The sequence below is a fragment of the Podarcis pityusensis genome (assembly GCF_964106645.2).
Source record: "Podarcis pityusensis genome assembly, chromosome: 13".
Lineage (NCBI taxonomy): Eukaryota > Metazoa > Chordata > Lepidosauria > Squamata > Lacertidae > Podarcis > Podarcis pityusensis.
The window spans coordinates 15,847,303-15,866,699 of record NC_138038.1 but is presented as its reverse complement, the minus strand read 5'-3'; the positions used below and the strand labels follow the sequence as shown (position 1 = coordinate 15,866,699).

The 19,397-nt window shown below is 43.8% G+C and overlaps 1 protein-coding gene across 2 annotated transcripts; it reads right to left on the bottom strand.

The window, feature by feature from the left end:
* Nucleotides 1-1,935: 1,935 nt before the first annotated feature.
* Nucleotides 1,936-18,447, bottom strand: NT5C3B (5'-nucleotidase, cytosolic IIIB). Of its 2 annotated transcripts, none has more exons than XM_080977038.1 (9): nt 18,191-18,447; nt 11,952-12,050; nt 10,535-10,604; nt 9,656-9,702; nt 9,062-9,147; nt 7,955-8,044; nt 6,579-6,741; nt 3,975-4,175; nt 1,936-2,200 (listed from the first exon to the last, which is right to left on the bottom strand). In XM_080977038.1, the coding sequence occupies exons 1-9, from the start codon at nt 18,191-18,193 to the stop codon at nt 2,063-2,065; spliced, it is 897 nt and encodes a 298-aa protein (XP_080833164.1). In that variant the 5' UTR covers nt 18,194-18,447; the 3' UTR covers nt 1,936-2,062. The 2 variants fall into 2 exon arrangements, with proteins under 2 accessions (XP_080833164.1, XP_080833165.1); XM_080977039.1 differs by having other exon boundaries at nt 11,972-12,050; nt 18,191-18,269.
* Between the last annotated feature and the right edge of the window lie 950 nt (nt 18,448-19,397).

Here is a 19,397-nt window from a genome sequence, read left to right as displayed (position 1 = left end):
AGCCTGGCTTGCTGAATTTTTGCACTTCAGTCAGGCCTTGAAGACACAGAGGCCGTGCCGGAGAAACTTGTGAATGGAGCAATTTAGCTGCATAGTTTTCCCGTGTGGCACAAACGTCAACGGAGACAGTAGCAGCTTAGCGGTTGTGTCTGCTGCAGGCCATTCTAAGAGCTTTGAATAGGCTTGAAGAAATATTTATCGGCATACTAGGCCATGAGCTTAATTGCTTTGTCATATCCTCAACCCGGCTCAAAGCATTCCAGGACCCGTGGTTCTGTGACAACGGGTAGGAACTCCGAGCACAATTGTCAGACCCCACTCAAACCTACAGGACCCAGGTTTCTTGAAGGAGAAGGGGGAGGCATGAAAGGTTTGGTAAAGGTTACGGAGTGGTTCATAACGTTCTTGCATATTGTGGTGGTGTTGTATTTTTAAAAAGAAAAAGAATTTAGATTAAAGCAGCCAGACAATCAAGCAATATGCATACGAATTTTTTTTCCAAAATAGGAAATCTCTGTTTTATTATCTTTACATGTCCTTTGAATAATAAAAACAAAAACACCCAAACAATTCAACATTCTTGTATTCTGTGCAGAAAACTGGGAAGGGGTTATTTGTTCTTTGTAAAACAAAATTGGGGCAGGGGAAAGGTGAAACCAAAAATAGTGCAAAAGAAACCCTGTCAAAACGCATGGTTTTTTAGGGGGTGGAATTGAATGCTCAGAAGATGCCATTCCCCTGTTCTTATTTAAAACTGTCTTGTATAACTCATACAAGAATATCCCATTCTACTGTGCCGTCTCAATTATGAATATTCAACCTGGCTTTCAAACTTCCAATCATATAAAGCTCCCCCCCCCCCCCGTAACAAACAAGGTATCTTTTAAAAAGATGATTTACCACACATTTGAACTGGCATTTAAAGGGCAAAACTACCCAAGGTAAACATTTGTTTCATCCAGCGTGCAACAACAGCTACACTCCTAAAGGAAACTGAAGTTGTACCAGCACACACCGGTTCCACCCAAACAAAACATTTGCCTCAAGCTTGTAGGATTCCAGCTAGGCTGTTCATCTGCCAAGAGTATAGCCAAGGTAATTTACCCAACTTTACACGCCTGAGTTTCTCCAGCTTTATCAGATTTGGTTCAACACAGCAGAAGAGCATTCATGTCCTCTTAAATCACTGGCTTGTGCTTTGACTGAAAAGTGAATTTCACCATTGGCACCCCCTATTATGTTTAGATTTTCGTTTTAAGAGATGTTTCACAAGCAGTGGGGCAGGGGGACACTGCATATGAATAAACACAAATTGTGGCCTTTTAAAAAAATAGACAATGCCATTAAGGAAACATTGTCCAAGTGTCTGCTGCAACAGAGGAAGCCATAGGAGAGCCAGGGATGGCGTGGCTTAAAGAGGAACAGAGTGGCTGAAATTGCAATGACCCACACCTAGCAGACAGCAGGCTGCAAACCTGCAGCAACACTTCGCAAGAATCCACTGCAAAACATGGAATCTGGGTGTTCTCTGCTTATATGAAGCGATCGCTATGTGCACAATCAGGTTGCACCATGCGGCAAAGCCACAAGGAGGTGCAAACAGCCCAGTTTGGAGTCCACAACCCCTTCACATCATCAGCCTGCTGCGAACAAGAAACCAGCAGGAACTCAAACCTGAAAGCTGCCATAGCCCTGGGGTGATTTTAAATGCAACTGGTTGGCTCTGGAAATTCGTCCTTGAAACTAAATCTAGAAGTAACCAAGGAGAAACTTCAAGCGTTGGCTTGCCTTTTAGAGGCCCGATTGCTTCCTCGCAAATTCTACATTTTGGTCTGCCGAGAAATGTACTGCAAGGCGATTCCACATGTCTTGCCTTGTGCAGCCAGGATTGGGTTTTAAGTAAGGAACAGGGTGGTTGAGAGAAGAGGCTACATGTCAGCTCGGCTCAGTTTTAATGATCTAGGATACTGACTGGCAAGAAACAGGGAGAACTGGTATGTGTCTATGGCATAGCAAAGGGCAGTAAGAAATGGAAGAGGGAGTATCTCTTGGCAGCTTGTCGTCAAGGGCAAGTGGGCTTTGTGGCTTGGGCTGTTTCGGCCAAAACGAAATGAAGGATGCCATTTGCCACGTCCAGCGTTTCATCTTTCTCCAGCACAATATCATAGGCTTCAAGGTACTTCCCCCGCTGTTCCTCCACCTACATGGAGTGAAGAAGAAGAAGAAGAATTTATTATACCCCGCCCATCTGGCTGGGTTTCCCCAGCCACTCTGGGCGGCTTCCAACAGAATGTTAAAAACGCGATAAAACATCAAACATTAAAAATTTCCCTAAACAGGGCTGCCTTCACATGTCTTCAAAAAGTCAGATAGCTGTTTTATCTCTTTGACATCTGATGGGAGGGCGTTCCACAGGGCGGGTGCCACTACCAAGAAGGCCCTCTGCCTGGTTCCCTGTAACCTCACTTCTTGCAATGAGGGAACCGCCAGAAGGCCCTCGGCGCAGGATCTCAGTGTCCGGGCTGAACGATGGGGGTGGAGATGCTCCTTCAGGTATACTGGGCCGAGGCCTTTTAGGGCTTTAAAGGTCAGCACCAACACTTTGAATTGCGCTCAGAAATGTATTGGCAGCCAATGCAGGTCTTTCAGGACTGGTGTTATATGGTCTCGGTGGCCACTCTGAGTCACCAGTCTAGCTGCTGCATTCTGGATTAGTTGTAGTTTCTGGGTCACCTTCATAGGGAGGATGAATAGGTCTTACAGGCACTCAGCATTGGCTAGCACAGTGTTGTTACAGTGGTTTCCAAGCAGTGTTCTAGCCTGAAGTTACTTCAAAGATCCTCAGGGGTTCCTCCATGAGATCAGCTATTGCTTCCACCCTGTTCTTCATCACCCAAGAGGAGCCAGTTACCAATGCCAATAAAATAACCTCTAACCTAACTGTTAGTTCAGCCTTGCACTAGAACATGTGTTTTAAAGTTAGTTTAAATTAATCCACAGGGTTAGATTTACTGTTTGTTACGAAGTGTGCCATTTGCCTGCAAGACTGCAGTTCTCACAAATTCTGGAATGCAGCAAAAGATCCAAAAAGGGGTGTGTGAGAATTGAGCATGAGAAATGCAACTTGAAGCAAACTGCATGCTTCGTTTGCTTAGCCACTTGAATGATACTTCATATTTGCCTACTGCTTTGTCTTATTATCAGTTACCGCAGCGATGCCTTTAACACCAGTTTTGATCTGCATATCTCCATGTCATAGCTGTCAACTTACAGATTTGAAAATAAGGGACCAGCAGCCTCGAAAATAAGGGATCAGCAGCCAAAATAAGGGATTTTCCAAGCACAGGTATGTTCAACTTCTGAGTCCCTCCGAGCCAAAGGCAGAAAGCCCAGCCAGCAGCCAAATGAAGCCTCAAGCGGTGGTTCCCACTGCACAGCAACCCGGCAAAGAGGATGCAGCAAGGGAAACCACCGTCACCTCTCCACTGGGAAGCGCTGAGCAAAGGCAAGTCCCCAGGCAACGCGGCCGATTTGATTAGCACAAGGCATGCAAGCTCCACCCCCCAGTCATTCTTAGACTCCTTATTGGGTGAGCAACGCAGCCAAGCAACACAGTTGGAGCCTACCTCCTCCCTGGCCGGCAGGGAGGGAGGGAGGGAGAGGAGCTGCTTCCTTTGAAACCCGGGAAATTTAAGGGACATCATCAATAAGGGACAGCAGCGGGACACAGCACTGGGATAAGGGACTTTCCCGCCAAATAAGGGATGGTTGACAGCTATGCTCCATGCTTTTTTTCTGCTAATTTCTGCAGATCAAGCCTTTGTTGGCAGCACAAGAAGGGGTGGGGCACAATCTTTTCATGGACCGATGGCCACTTTCCCAGCTCTCCAAGTCTGCCACCCGAAAGGGCCATCTCACCTTGTCTCACAGCCCTTCCACAGTCAGCTGTGCCCGGCTGGGTAATCCCAACTCACCCTGTCATTCAGGAAGCCAACCCGGAGGATGTTCTCCACATCAACGACACCATCTGCCATACTGAGATCGCCCATGGAATCTCCAAGGAGTAAGATGTTTGTCCTTGTGCACAGCTGCTGGAAATACTCTGTATCCTTCAGGACCGTGTTGTTCTTGTTGTAGGTGTGGATGAGGGGCTCTTTGAAACCTCGCAGAACTCCCTGTATGGAGGACACAAAAACAAATGAGATAAACGAGTCACAGAAATAGGCAGCTTCTGTGTTGTGTTTCTGTGCAGCCAAACTACTCAGCAGTAATTACTTCAAAGTCGTTAAGTGTCCTTTTCTTTCTTTTTTTTAAAATAATTTTTATTGGAAATTTTATTTACAACATAGCATAAACCCCCCACCCCCCCAATATAGAAATCTACCCTCATTAAACATGGACATAACATACAATAAGCATAACATACAACAATACAAACAACCAAATAAAAGACCTCCTTTATCCTGTATCTGGCTTCCTTATTTACTTCTTATAAGCTGTTCCTTTATGAATAATTATTAAGATTTTTCTAATTATAACTTAAATATCCACAAAGTCTCCTGCAGACATTAATTAAAACAAGTCCAGGTATGTATTTTAGGGCACTGTTTTGTGAAGTATTCTCTGCATTTTCCCCATGCTTTTTGAAACTCTTGTCTAGTGTGATCTCTAATTGCCTCTGTTAATCTAGCCAGTTCAATATACTCTAACGGTTTGTCTTGCCATTCCTTTTTTGTTGGCACAATTTCTTTTTTCCAATTTTTAGCAATTAGGATCCTTGCCGCTCTGATCTTCTCTTGCTATACCTGTGTCGGTTATCCCTAGTAGAAAAGCTTCTGTATTTTTCATAAAGTTATACTTAAACATTTTTTTAAGCTCATCATATACAGTGCTATGTTCCAGAAGCTTTTGATTTTTTCACATGTCCAGTGTCCTTTTCAATTTACAAATCATTTCATCTAAAGCTTATCCAGGCGATTTCACAATAAACAATAAACACCTATATAAAAACAGTTAAAACAATTGCATGTACAGAAATCCTTCAAGATCCAACACAAATAGAAATCTCCTCTTAGAAAGCTCACTGAAAAAGCAAAGTCTTTAAGTTGCCATTCTTCTTTAGTTGGGACTTTGCTCAATTTCCATTTTGGGGCTAACAAAACAACAGACGCAATAGTGGCATGCATAAATAACCTTTTTTAACACCTGGGAATTCCCTGGCAACTCAAACTGATAGAAAATGTGCAGCTTGCAGACCTAACATATAGAATAAGAAAACAAGAAGAACATACATTTAAAGAAGATTGGAAACTGTTTTTTGAATATATATGGAGGAAAATTGTGTTTATTTGAAAACATGGGCAGCATTAAGATAAATTCAACAGTGTAAATAAGTTTTGATGGATGTAATCAGTGCTTTTTTCGGGGGGGGGACGCAGAGGGACACATACCCCTAAACATTTTGTGAATCTAAGTTTGGCCTCATTGAGGGGCAGTATTTCAATATGAGTAGGAAAATGAGAATAGCCCTAAACATTTTTTAAGAAAAAAGTTTTGATGGATGTAATAATGGAATACTGAATGGTTTAGTTTATATAAAATATTCAGGGATTTATGTTTTGTAAAATGAACCATGGAAAGAGCAGAAGGGAAGTCACTGAAATTTTAAGGTTGGTTAAATGAATATTCTAAAATGTAAAACAGAAAATTAAAAAAAAAATGATAGAAAAAAAGAAAAGGAAAAGGAAAGTCTTGCACAGATGCTGAATGGACAACAGCCTTGGTGCTTCTTTGAAGCACCTTATCTACATCCTCATGCCTCAACGACTTAAACTGATCCCACGAAACTGGCCTAGACATTGCATTGGACACTTCACCCAAATTTGTCACAAATATGGAATCCAAGTCATCACAGAGATGAGTGATTTTACCTTCAAAGTGCCTAGGAAACATGTCACACAGCACACCTCCAAGGGTTCAAGTACCCTCATCACCAGGCAAGTGTGAATAAACTCCAAAACACTCCAAACAGCACTGGTGGACTACTTGATGACACAATAATAATAATTTTATTCTTTGTACCCTGCCCATCTGACTGGGTTGCCCCAGTCACTCGGTGGTTTCCATATACAAAAACATAAAAAAACTTCCCTATACAGCAAAATGATTCCTCACCTGGATGTAGTAAACATGAATATGTCCTATAGCGCCTGTTCAATCATCTTTGTGACAAATTCTCCGCCATATGCACTTAAAGCTCTCATCCACCTTATTTCTTTGCCCATGCTCTTCACTGAACAGCACCAAAGAGGCGTGGTTGTGTTGATGGCTCAATGAGAGCTGGGACTGAGTCTCTTATAAATAATTTTTATCACTACAACCAAAATTCTGCTCATCCTGGTAGTGCCTGGCACTTTCCGGCTGACCCCAGAAGGCACACACATGACTTCCATTTTACCCCCTCCTATTAATACCATCCCAAACCTTTCTAAGACCCACACACACGGTGTTCAGATTGGCACACCGCTTCCATGCCAGGGCAGATAGGAGTTGGGGAAAGTGAAGTGGGATCAACTCACGCTGTCGTCAAAATCCATGTAGTTAGAGACCACGTTGACATTGGGATAGAACGCCCCAGCCTGGCGAATTATCTCCTCTAGCACATCACCCACACCTGCCGAGAAGATGAAGAGGGGTACTTTGTTCTGGTGAAGCTGGTCAAATAAGATGTTGAAGCCATCTCTGAATGCAAGAAAGAGAGGAAGTGTTAACGTTCGACTGAAATGGTGAAACACACAAGGCTATTTCAATTCATGGCTCACCAAACCACGGCTTACTGCAATGTCCAAACACAGTAAAAATATTGCAGTGATTAAATTAACCAATTCGTATGTAAGCATGGTTTTTAAAAAAAGGAAATATACAATATAACAATGGGAAACTCTATGTAAAGCAATTATTTTAACACAACGTTTTGCTTGGCAATCATTTTAACACAACGTTTTTGCTTATTATTTCAGTTGCCTTGAAAATCCACTCTGCTGTAGGGATATGGCACACGTTATATGGGACAAACCCACTTTCGACTGGTAGGAAGCCGCCATTAATCCTAGATCACCAACTAGTGTACATGCATGAGACACACTTCTTGTAATCACGATTTACATCTTAATTGTGCAGTTAACTAAAAACAAAAACAAAAAATGAATGTGTGGAGAGATCCTTAGATAAGCCTCTGTCTCCTCAACCCCTTCCACAAGGATAATAAAGCTGACCTACCCTACTAGCCTAAATGTTAATAAATGTGAAATGCTTTGAATACATCGAACATGATATATAAATGCTATCAATTGTGACAGAACTGCCTTTCAGGCTCTGGCTGCTTCTCCCTCGTTTACGGCTTTCAGTCCTGCTGCTCCCCCAAATCTCCCCATCCACAGCCATGTTTTTCCTTGCCAAATCCGGCCAACGACTGCACAATAATAATAATAATTTATTATTTATACCTCGCCCATCTGGCTGGGTTTCCCCAGCCACTCTGGGTGGCTTCCAACAGAATATTAAAATACAATAATCTATTAAACATTAAAAGCTTCCCTAAACAGGGCTGCCTTCAGATGTCTTCTAAAAGTCTGGTAGCTGTTTTTCTCTTTGACATCTGGTGGGAGGGTGTTCTACAGGCCGAGAAGGCCCTCTGCCTGGTTCCCTGTAACTTGGCTTCTCGCAAGTTTAAAATATCTGCATTCTGTATGTCAAGTAGGCGTGTGAAAAATCGCAAGCCCTCAAACTCCGGAACACAATGGCACACTTCAATTTCAAGTGTCAAAATTCCACCTTGCCCTGACAGCGAATTCCGGAAGGGTTGAGGCAGAGGAGGACACAGACCACAAAAATAAAGTTGTTCCCCCATCCCACCTGCCCACCTCTTCTTGCACACAACATCCAAATTTTGTACCTGAGCATGACATCCGACTCTTTCACAACCTGGGCGATATCGCTTTTCTTTATCTTCTGTTGGGCCAGGAGGTCGTGGGCCTTAGTCCACCTGGAACACACACACCTGTCCTATCAGGGACCAGGAGTCCTCTGTGGGTGTATCTATTGAGCTTACAGAACCTCTAGTTAGTTTGTTTCTCCAGGCACATGAGCGATTCTCGCGTTTGCTTGACCGCCACAGATCAGACCTGTCTCAGGTGATGTGTCTGTGCCCCCGATCCCTTTTAAGATCCTCAAACCTCTCATTAATGGTGGAAATGTAAAGAAAAGGAAGGTACCTTTTATCATATGTGGTGGACACGTCCCAAGGTGAAAGGCTTCTGGGAAAAGATTTATAATGAGTTGAAAAAAATGTTGAAATATACATTTATTAAAAAGCCAGAAGCCTTTCTACTTGGAATAATAGGTTTGGAATTGCCCAAGAAAGATGTTAGACTGTTTTTGTATGCCACAACTGCAGCAAGAATTTTGTTAGCCAAAAACTGGAAATTACAAGAAATACCAACAGTGGAGGAATGGCAGATGAAGATGATGGACTTTTTGGAGCTGGCTGACCTGACTGGAAGAATCCGCAAACAGAAAGAGGAGGAGCATCAAGAAGAATGGAAGAATATCAAGGACTATTTAGTTAGATATTCTAAGATAACGTATGTAGAATTACTTGTAAGTACCAAATTGGCCTAGGAGTAAAATATGCTGAATTGTACAACATTTTGGATTGAAAATATTATGAAAAGAACGAAAGATGTTAATTGAATAAGTTAATTTTATTTGAAAGTGGATATTGGAAACTTGCTACAATGAGTTCTATGGAAACTCAGCTGGGGGGATTTGAGGAAGTCAACTAACAATGATATTTAAATTAGGATTTTAACAACTAGGATATATGTTTGCTCTTTTGTAATGTTTTTCTTTTATGTTTGTTATAAAATTGGAAAATTAATAAAAAATATTGGGGGGGGGAAACTCTCATTAATGGAGTTGGGGTGTGTGTGTTCTGTAATGGAAGAAAGCACCCTTCCTCCCTGTTAAGGAAAACATTACCTCTTCTGACACAAATACTCACCATTCTATCATGAGGGGCAACTTGTCCTCCATGGTCCGGTACGGATCAATTTCAATAGGGTAGTAATGATGTAGCAGATCTTTTAGCTGGAACAGTTCCCAGTATCAAGAAAAGGAAGGGGGGATATTTAGCTAGTCAGAAGATAAAACACGCACATTTCAAGATGGAGGTTTTCCAAGATGGAGGTTCTGGCTAGGACTGGGACAACCAACTGCATAGCCTGCTCCCTATCATATTAGGAGGATGGGATGGGTATTGATCGTTAGCCAGTACTTGCAAGGTACAGTCCCCCAAGGGGGTGGGCGACAGAAACAGGAAAAGCATCTTCATGTTATCTGTTATTTGGTTTCTTGCTTGGGGGACTAGTTGCAGGCAAGTCAAACCTACACGGAGACTGTAGAATAGAGAGAACTCAAAAAGTCATTCATTAGGTCTTAACCTCTCAATAGAAGGAATGGAGAATTCTCTGTTTCAAAACCTTAGCCCCCTCATAGAACTCAAGGTTCCTTGAGCTCCTAACAGCAGGAGGGAATGGAACTGGGAAGTCAGTTTAGACTTTAAAATATCAGCATGCCAAGATATGAAAGCTCATACCTTTTTCTTGCCTTCTTCGCTGATGACCCGGCTGTTATCTATGATATCTGAAGAGACACACACAAAAAATATATGCCAAATTCCAAATATCGAATTCATTTTTATAAATACCATATTAAGGTCTGGTTAACTACTATAACAATTATTATTTTTTGTCACGTATACAATTTTTAGTAACATTTTAGTTCCCCTCATCAAATATGGAAATAACACCATTCAGAGATGTAAGTCTAGTATCTGACTTGTGATAAGCCCAATTTTGTAAAATATTGTTTTCCAGAATTCTTGTAGCTTCTCCCAGGACCACCACTTGTGAAAATATTTACTCAGGTACCATCTGCAAATAACTCTGAATCATTTGGGGTCAGTGTTCGAAATTAACTAGGCGCCAGGCGCATTTTGCACCTGGCTATTGACCACTTGCGACCAAGTGCAGATGCCTGGGCACCAGGATAGTGCCCACCATCTGGAGCATCATGGCATCTGGACTGCTTTCACACACTAATACCACATCCAGTAGAATTCTATCAGTCATATTTTATGTGTACAATTGGAATGAATTCCAGGAACCAAAATGCTTTTTCTGTGCAGCCTGAGCAGGAGCAGTGAACAGCGTTATAATTAATTGTTGTAACTTGTATTCCGTTACCCCCCGCACCCGCTCCCACTGCCCTGCTCACGATGGTGATTAATATTCTTACGTTATGTATGGTCCATGTCACCATTTTTTTAAAAAAGAGATAGGAATAGGAATATATATAGGAATAGGAATATATGTGGACTGTCCCAAAGGCTTGGAGGGACCAAGAGGGAGAGATAAAAGTCCGTCATGTTTTACAAGAGAAAAATGAAATAGAAAAGGGCCAAAACTGGACTCACTGTAGGAAGTAGGGCAGCGTCGACCGTTGAACCCGAACCGAGTCAGAGTCATGTCAAAATCGGAAATGACCTGGAGAGAACAAGGAGGGAAAATGTGTGAGAGAGAGAGAGAGAGATTACAAGGGATTCATTGCCTAGCCTAAGAAACTACTCTACAGATTCAGGGAAGCAAGAAATTGGTAACTCTCAAGAGTTACCAAGTAATCTCAGGTGGGCAGCCTTCAGGCCTTCAATGCCGCCTGCCTCTGCTACCATCACCACTGCTGAATTTGTCAAGTGTCACTCACTTAGCTCATCAAACAGCTGCTTGGAGCTGCCTGCATGGAGTGTGATTTAAATGTGGAGGAAGGTGATCTCCCCATTTTCATAACTGCACTCTCTTCAGCCTGCCCATTTGCTGTTTGGTGGGCTAAGGGACGATTCCCAGTGCCTATCAACTGGGAAGGTGGGAAGGCACGATGGAATCTCTGCACATCAAGTGATTCCACCTGATGATTGGTGCTTCACACTAAACAGACTCAAAACTGAGACTGAGAAGGAACCAAATAAATTCTTAAGTTACAGTGGGCCGGAGTCATTCCAAGTTGTCCTGTCAAACCGTCAAAACATTTGTTATTTGCAGCAACGTCACAGGATGCCAGGTTTCATTTACAGAGGGAAACTCAGCTTAAGACAGATAATAATTTGCCAACACAACCTTGTTTCTTCTTGCTTTGAAGAAAGCAATATCTAGCATACACTAGTCAGGCAGTGGCCGGTAAATTCAACACATCTTCACCCGAGCTAAAGCGAATTACGTTTGACGCATGGTAGTCAAATAAGTGCAATTTTAAGAAAGAAATAAAAGCCTGTGTTACCATTTACTACAATTGTTGTGCTTTGGTGACACATGACAAATGAGTCCATTCAATCTTTGCCACGGTTTCATTTTAGCATTTCTATAGCTCCTATATCTATGTGTAATAAAGTTTTGGATGTTGGTGAGTTTTAGTCTGCCAAGTGCTCTTAAATCACTTCTCTGATGCAGGCTGGAGAGATACCAGCAGAAAGCATTAAGTTAACAGAACCTGTTTGGGGAACCTGACTTTTCACATGAAATCCAGATGACCCCCAAATTGCCATATTTCCCAAGAAACAACTTTAAGGAGAAGGCTCTCTTGGTGCAGAATGTTATGGCCTTCACGGTTACCTATATGCTTAAACATTCTGAGCACTGCATTAAACCCATGCTGTTCTCATCATTTGACAGGCATTTCACTAGTAAATAAAGACAAAAACCAGGCAGCGCCTGAGGTAAAAATTTGATCCGAGGTTCATGCAGCTGCTTGTGCAATACATCTGGGAAGAAGCTGGGTGGGAGGGATAAATTAAGGGTACGACAAACAGCAGACAAACAGATGAATACAGAAACACGCACCTGGAATTTTCCTACCCCACCTTTTCTGAGGGCTGAAATTACATTTTTTACGCGTTCAGGATCCTTCATTCGGACGGTCGCTTTCTCCAGCTCGGGCACCTAGGGAAAGGCACAGCACATGACGTTTTCAACAGTGCTCTTTGCGTGTTTGGTTATTTTTTATTTACAGCATTTTATATGTGCTACATTGCTGTACTAGGTCCCCCAATAGCAATATGGTTATTGAGCCCCTAGCACAGAAAAGCAGCACGTATAAACGACATGCAAATAATACACATTGTTAAAAGCGTAGCGTATAAGTGATATGCAGCATTCATGCTATATAAAGCTCAGCATAAATATAAAACTACAGTTAAAAATAAATAAATAAAAACAGCAGAGCCTTTTAAAATGACATTTACTAAAAAACCAGAAGCCCTTTTGATAGGAATTTTAGGACAACTGCCGAAAGAAAAACAGACATTATGTGACGACAGCAGCAAGAATTCTGATAGCACAGAACTGGAAGACTGGAGAAATACCATCAAAGGAACAATGGCAAGAGAAGTTAATGAACTATGCAGAGTTGGCAAAGTTAACAGATTAACTACGTGAAAAAGACAACAGTGACTTTGAAAAAGAATGGGAACCTTTTACATCATATTTGCAGAAAAAAACAAAAAAAAATAGTGTTATTGGCAGGATTTAAATAAACATTGGCAATTTTATTTATAAAACAACAAGAAACTTAATAGTAAGATAATACAGAAGTATATATAAACAGCAGGATGTAATATGAGATGTAATAAACCAGGGATGGAAGTTGAGGGAAGTCAGCAGGGAAAGGGGAAATTGAAACTTGAATGTAATGTAATGATTACAGACATTGTAAAAATGAAAAACCCAATAAAAATGAATTTAAAAAAAAAACAGCAGAGCCTTAAAAAAAAAAAAAGCAAGCAGCTGAATAAGAATTATCTCAGTGGGCCAATAAAAAAGTCTTCACTTTTTGATGTAAAGTTTAACAGAGAGAAGGCTAACTTGACCTCCTTAGGAAGAAAGACCCAAAGCCCAAGTACACCCACAGCATCCCCCAATGCAAGCATGGTTGGTGTACACAGGTGTGTTTGTGGGTACCTTTCTGCCCAACTTGCTGCTACTCTGAGGAGTCAGTGCCAAGTTGCAGAGAAGGCCAAAGGCTCAAAGGGTTTGAGGGACTTGGACAAATTGGCATAGGGAGCCAATGGGAAGAGAGCAAGTCAAATCCTTGCCTGTGGGCTTTACTCTCCCATAGAGCATCCCAGACAATTCCTGCCCCCTCTCCAGTCTAGTCTTCTTGATAGTCTTGCAAAAGGACACCATTTCTCATCTCCAACCTGCACCATCCACTTCCCAAGGACCTTCCTGCACTTCCTTCCAAGACCTTCAGCCTGCCCTGAAAGACCACTGGGACTACAACTTCCACTATCCCTGACTATTTAATTGGCAGGCTGATGGGAGCTGGAGTCCATCAACATCTGGAGGGCGATGAACTCCCAACCTCCACTTCCAAAGGCTCCTTGCTTTTCCTCCATTCCCCCGTTGCACCAACGAACAAGCACCTAGAACAGCCTTTCTCAACTTGTGGATCCCCAGATGTTGTTGGACTACATCTCCCATCACCCCTAGCTAGCAAGGCCAGAGCTCAGGGGTGATGGGAGTTGTAGTTCAACAACATACGGGGACCCACAGGCTGGGAACCGCCGACCTAGAGTATTCATCCTTAGTATTTTGTTGTTGTTGTTGTTTAGTCGTGTCCGACTCCTCGTGACCCCATGGACCAGAGCATGCCAGGCACTCCTCCCAGTTGAACAACGTGGCCCAGGGAGAGAGGGAAAAATAGTGGACAGCTGGCTTCGCAAATGGTGTAAACAGGAACGGTTTGGATTCTTAGATCACGGACTGCAGTTTCTTGAAGATGGACTTCTGGCAAGCGATGGGCTGCACCTCACAACGGTTGGGAGAAATGTTTTTGCCAAAAATCTCAGAAACCTCATCAGGAGGGCTTTAAACTGATTAATGTGGGGGAGGGAGCCAGTGCTCCTGAAGGTAGGAGTCTATCAATTGATGAAGACGATCATCCAAATGTCATAGACCAAATGGAGCAAACAGCACGCAGACCTAGTAGTGGGAGGAAAAAATCCTTAAATAAGAGACACGGGGGAATGATTAATGGACTTCAATGTCTGTACACTAATGCGCAAAGCATGGGAAATAAACAAGATGAGCTTGAGCTCTTGGTACAGCAAACTAAATATGACATAATAGGCATCACTGAAACCTGGTGGGATAAGTCCCACGATTGGAATGTAATAATGGGGGGATACAATCTATTTCAGAGAAACAGACCAGACAAGAAAGGAGGAGGAGTGGCGTTATATGTCAGGGATGTGTATACCTGTGAAGAGATCCAAGATTTAGAACCTCAAAGCCAAAGGGAGAGCATTTGGGTCAAAATTAAGGGAGAGAAGAATAACAGTGACCTCATTGTGGGAGTTTACTATAGATCCCCAAGCCAAACGGAGGACATAGATGATGCCTTCCTGGAACAGATGGCCAAGCATGCAAAAGGAAGGGAGATAGTAGTAATGGGGGACTTTAATTACCCGGATATTTGTTGGATGTCAAACTCAGCCAAGAGCATAAGGTCAAACAGATTCCTCACTGGCCTTGCAGGCAACTTCATTGTCCAGAAAGTGGGAGAAGCAACAAGAGGAACAGCCATTTTAGATCTGGTCCTAACCAATGTTGATGACCTGGTTAGTGGGGTAGAAGTGGAAGGATCATTAGGCGCGAGTGATCATGCTCTTCTGAAGTTTACTATACAGCGGAAAGGAGCAGCCAAGCATACTAGGACTCAATTTCTTGACTTTAAGAAAGCCGACTTCATAAAACTTAGGGAAGTGCTGGGTGAGATCCCATGGACAGTAATACTAAAAGGAAAGGGAGTTCATGATGGCTGGGAGTTTGTTAAGAGGGAGATACTAAAAGCACAATGTCAGGCAATACCAGTGAGACGGAAACATGGAAGGTGCCTAAAGAAGCCAGGGTGGCTATCTAAAGAACTTTTAACTGAGTTAAGATTAAAAAAGGATGCGTACAAAAAATGGAAAAGGGGGGAAACCACCAAAGAGGAATTCAAACAAATAGCCAGCACGTGTAGACACAAAGTCAGAAAAGCTAAAGCACAGAATGAACTCAGGCTTGCTAGAGAGGTTAAAAGCAACAAAAAAGACTTTTATGGGTATGTTCGTAGCAAAAGGAAGAACAAAGAAACAGTGGGGTCACTCAGAGGAGAAGATGGTGAAATGCAAACAGGGGACACAGAAAGAGCTGAACTCCTCAATGCCTTCTTTGCCTCAGTCTTCTCCGATAAAGAAAACAATGCCCGACCTGAAGAATTTGGAGCAAATGATTCAGCAAAGGAAACACAGCCCAGAATAACTAAGGAGATAGTACAAGAACACTTGGCTAGTTTAGATGTATTCAAGTCTCCAGGGCCAGATGAACTGCATCCAAGAGTATTAAAAGAACTGGCAGATGTGATCTCAGAACCACTGGCAGTCATCTTTGAGAATTCCTGGAGAACAGGCGAAGTCCCGGCAGACTGGAGGAGGCAAATGTTGTCCCTATTTTCAAAAAGGGGAAAAGAGAGGACCCAAATAATTACCGCCCAGTCAGTCTGACATCAATACCAGGGAAGATTCTGGAGCAGATCATTAAGCAAACAGTCTGTGAGCACCTAGAAAGGAATGCTGTGATCACCAATAGTCAGAATGGATTTCTGAAAAATAAGTCATGTCAGACTAACCTGATCTCGTTTTTTGACAGAATTACAAGCCTGGTAGATGAAGGGAACGCAGTGGATGTAGCCTACCTTGATTTCAGCAAGGCATTTGACAAGGTGCCCCATGATATTCTTGTAAAGAAGCTGGTAAAATGCGGTCTTGACTATGCTACCACTCAGTGGATTTGTAACTGGCTGACTGACCGAACCCAAAGGGTGCTCATCAATGGTTCCTCTTCATCCTGGAGAAGAGTGACTAGTGGGGTGCCACAGGGTTCTGTCTTGGGCCCGGTCCTATTCAACATCTTTATCAACGACTTGGATGATGGACTCAAGGGCATCCTGATCAAATTTGCAGATGACACCAAACTGGGAGGGGTGGCTAACACCCCAGAGGACAGGATCACACTTCAAAACGACCTTGACAGATTAGAGAACTGGGCCAAAACAAACAAGATGAATTTTAACAGGGAGAAATGTAAAGTATTGCACTTGGGCAAAAAAAATGAGAGGCACAAATACAAGATGGGTGACACCTGGCTTGAGAGCAGTACATGTGAAAAGGATCTAGGAGTCTTGGTTGACCACAAACTTGACATGAGCCAACAGTGTGACACGGCAGCTAAAAAAGCCAATGCAATTCTGGGCCTCATCAATAGGAGTATAGCATCTACATCAAGGGAAGTAATAGTGCCACTGTATTCTGCTCTGGTCAGACCTCACCTGGAGTACTGTGTCCAGTTCTGGGCACCACAGTTCAAGAAGGACACTGACAAACTGGAACGTGTCCAGAGGAGGGCAACCAAAATGGTCAAAGGCCTGGAAACGATGCCTTATGAGGAATGGCTAAGGGAGCTGGGCATGTTTAGCCTGGAGAAGAGGAGGTTAAGGGGTGATATGATAGCCATGTTCAAATATATAAAAGGATGTCACATAGAGGAGGGAGAAAGGTTGTTTTCTGCTGCTCCAGAGAAGCGGACACGGAGCAATGGATCCAAACTACAAGAAAGAAGATTCCACCTAAACATTAGGAAGAACATCCTGACAGTAAAAGCTGTTCGACAGTGGAATTTGCTGCCAAGGAGTGTGGTGGAGTCTCCTTCTTTGGAGGTCTTTAAGCAGAGGCTTGACAACCATATGTCAGGAGTGCTCTGATGGTGTTTCCTGCTTGGCAGGGGGTTGGACTCGATGGCCCTTGTGGTCTCTTCCAACTCTACGATTCTATGATTCTATGATTCCTGTCTTCCACTGCCTCCCGCAGCTTGGTCAAACTCATGTTGGTAGCCTCGAGAACACTGTCCAACCATCTCGTCCTCTGTCATTCCCTTCTCCTTGTGCCCCCCATCTTTCCCAACATCAGGGTCTTTTCCAGGGAGTCTTCTCTTCTCATGAGGTGGCCAAAGTATTGGAGCCTCAGCTTCAGGATCTGTCCTTCCAGTGAGCACTCAGGGCTGATTTCCTTCAGAATGGATAGGTTTGATCTTCTTGCAGTCCATGTTCTGCTTTAAATCTCCCAACACGTTCACCAAGGGGAAAGACCTATATAACGATCTAATTTCCCCCTCCTCATCCCCAGTCACGGACCCCCCACGATTCCACCCCAGAGACCCTCTCTCTCCTCAAACCATGTGAAACCTGACCCCACAAACCTGACCCCCCCCTCCCAGATCACCTTGCATCAGGGCAGCTGGCTTAGCAGAGCCTAAGCTACAAGTCGGGTCACTGCCAGCTTGAATTTGCACAAGCCACTCCCTCTCTCTCTCTCTCGGCTTTAGCCTCCACCCCTCCTGTCTGCAATGGGGGGGGGGGGTTGGGGAAATAATAACACTGGCCTACCTTTCAGGGTTGTTGTAAGGATTACATAACCATAATATCATAAGCAAAGCAAAGCTGCTCCTGACAGCTGTCTCCCTGGCACAGAATCCGCTCAGCTCCCTCCAGTGTTTGGCGACCTCCTAATAAAGGGGAACTCACGCCCCCCAGACAGCTGCTTTCCTGGACCCCCACCCCCTCCTTCATACTAAACACCCGCCTTATGAAAAGATCAGCCCCTAATTCTGCCATATAAACACACCCCATATTCTGTTTGGACAAGCGCAAGGCCGCCTGCAAAAGCCGCATCCCCTTCCCACCAGTTCTGGCTCAGAAAGTGGGTTCCCAACATGTCTCCCCACCCCCAAACCCCCCCCCCACCAACCCAACACACTTCCGCCTTCCCACACCTCACCCTACAAAACGGGCATATTCATAGCCGATGGTAGGGGAGATCGCTTGGAAGCGCTGTGCAATTTGCTTTGCAGCCAAAACCCCCCACAGATCTTGAATTAAAGCACCTCGTGTTTTTGGAAAGCGTATTCTCCGACGGCTTGCAAAAAAAAAGCGCATTTTAGCAAAGCCCCCTTCCTTTTCCCGCCCGCCTTCCCCAGGATCTAACCATGATCTTCGCCCAGCAAGCCGTCCCCGGACGACGAGGAGTTTTGTAACTGGGATCGAGAATGGAGAAAGCCGGAGAAGGAAGGAGAAGAGGGAGGTCTCCTTCCCTGAGCTGGGCTGGGCTCCGCAGGCGCCTCCTCCTGCGTCTCCGCCCCTCGGGGTCTGGGCCGAGTTCTTGGCTGCTGCTGGCTAAGATCCGGGGAGAGGTTTCCTCCAAGCTGCTTCGATCGCGGCCGGGTTGCTCGCTGCACTTCCCGCCCCCAAACCCCACTCCACCCCCCGGGGTGGGGGTGAGGCATCTTGGGGTCACCCTGCCTTTAGTTCCACCCCGGGCGGAGTTGCCGCCTGCAAGATCCCGATAACCGGACCTTCTCGCTCTCGCGCGCAGCTACGCGGCAGCTTAATGTGAGCCAGTGCGTGCGAGGTTCCTATTAGTGGCATTGCCAGACTCAAAAAGTCAGATTTAAGCATGGGTAGGCAAACTAAGGCCCGGGGGCCGGATCCAGCCCAATCGCCTTCTAATTCCGGCCTGTGGATGGTCCAGGAATTAGCGTGTTTTTACATGAGTAGAATGTGTCCTTTTATTTAAAATGCCTCTCTGGGTTATTTGTGGGGCCTGCCTGGTGTTTTTACATGAGTGGAATGTGTGCTTTTATTTAAAATGCATATCTGGGTTATTTGTGGGGCATAGGAATTCGTTCATATATTTTTTTCAAAATATAGTCTAGCCCCCCACAAGGTCTGAGGGACAGTGAACTGGCCCCCTGCTGAAAAAGTTTGCTAACCCCTGGATTTAAGGAATGATCCCTCAGCCAAAGTGAAGCACCTGATAGATAGATAGATAGATAGATAGATAGACAGACAGACAGACAGACAGACAGATAGATATTGGCAGGCATTCATTTGTCTCTTCTATTGTGATTTGCAAAGAGATCTGGTTAACTACAATGACAATTTTTCTTCTTTTTTTTGGCACCGTACACAGTATCTTTTGTTTTCTACATGGATTGTATTTCTTGTTTTTTCTTCTTACCTCACTCTGTGCACTTGTGGTTTTGTAGTTGTTTCCCCCCCCCCCTCCCATAAAGCATATAAAATAGCATTTGCAAAGGGATTTTTTTTATTTTAAGGGCTGCATCGTTCCGTTAGGAAACAACCGAGCGGATGATTAAATAAGTGCCTCCTCCCTCTCACGTGGAAATCCTTCC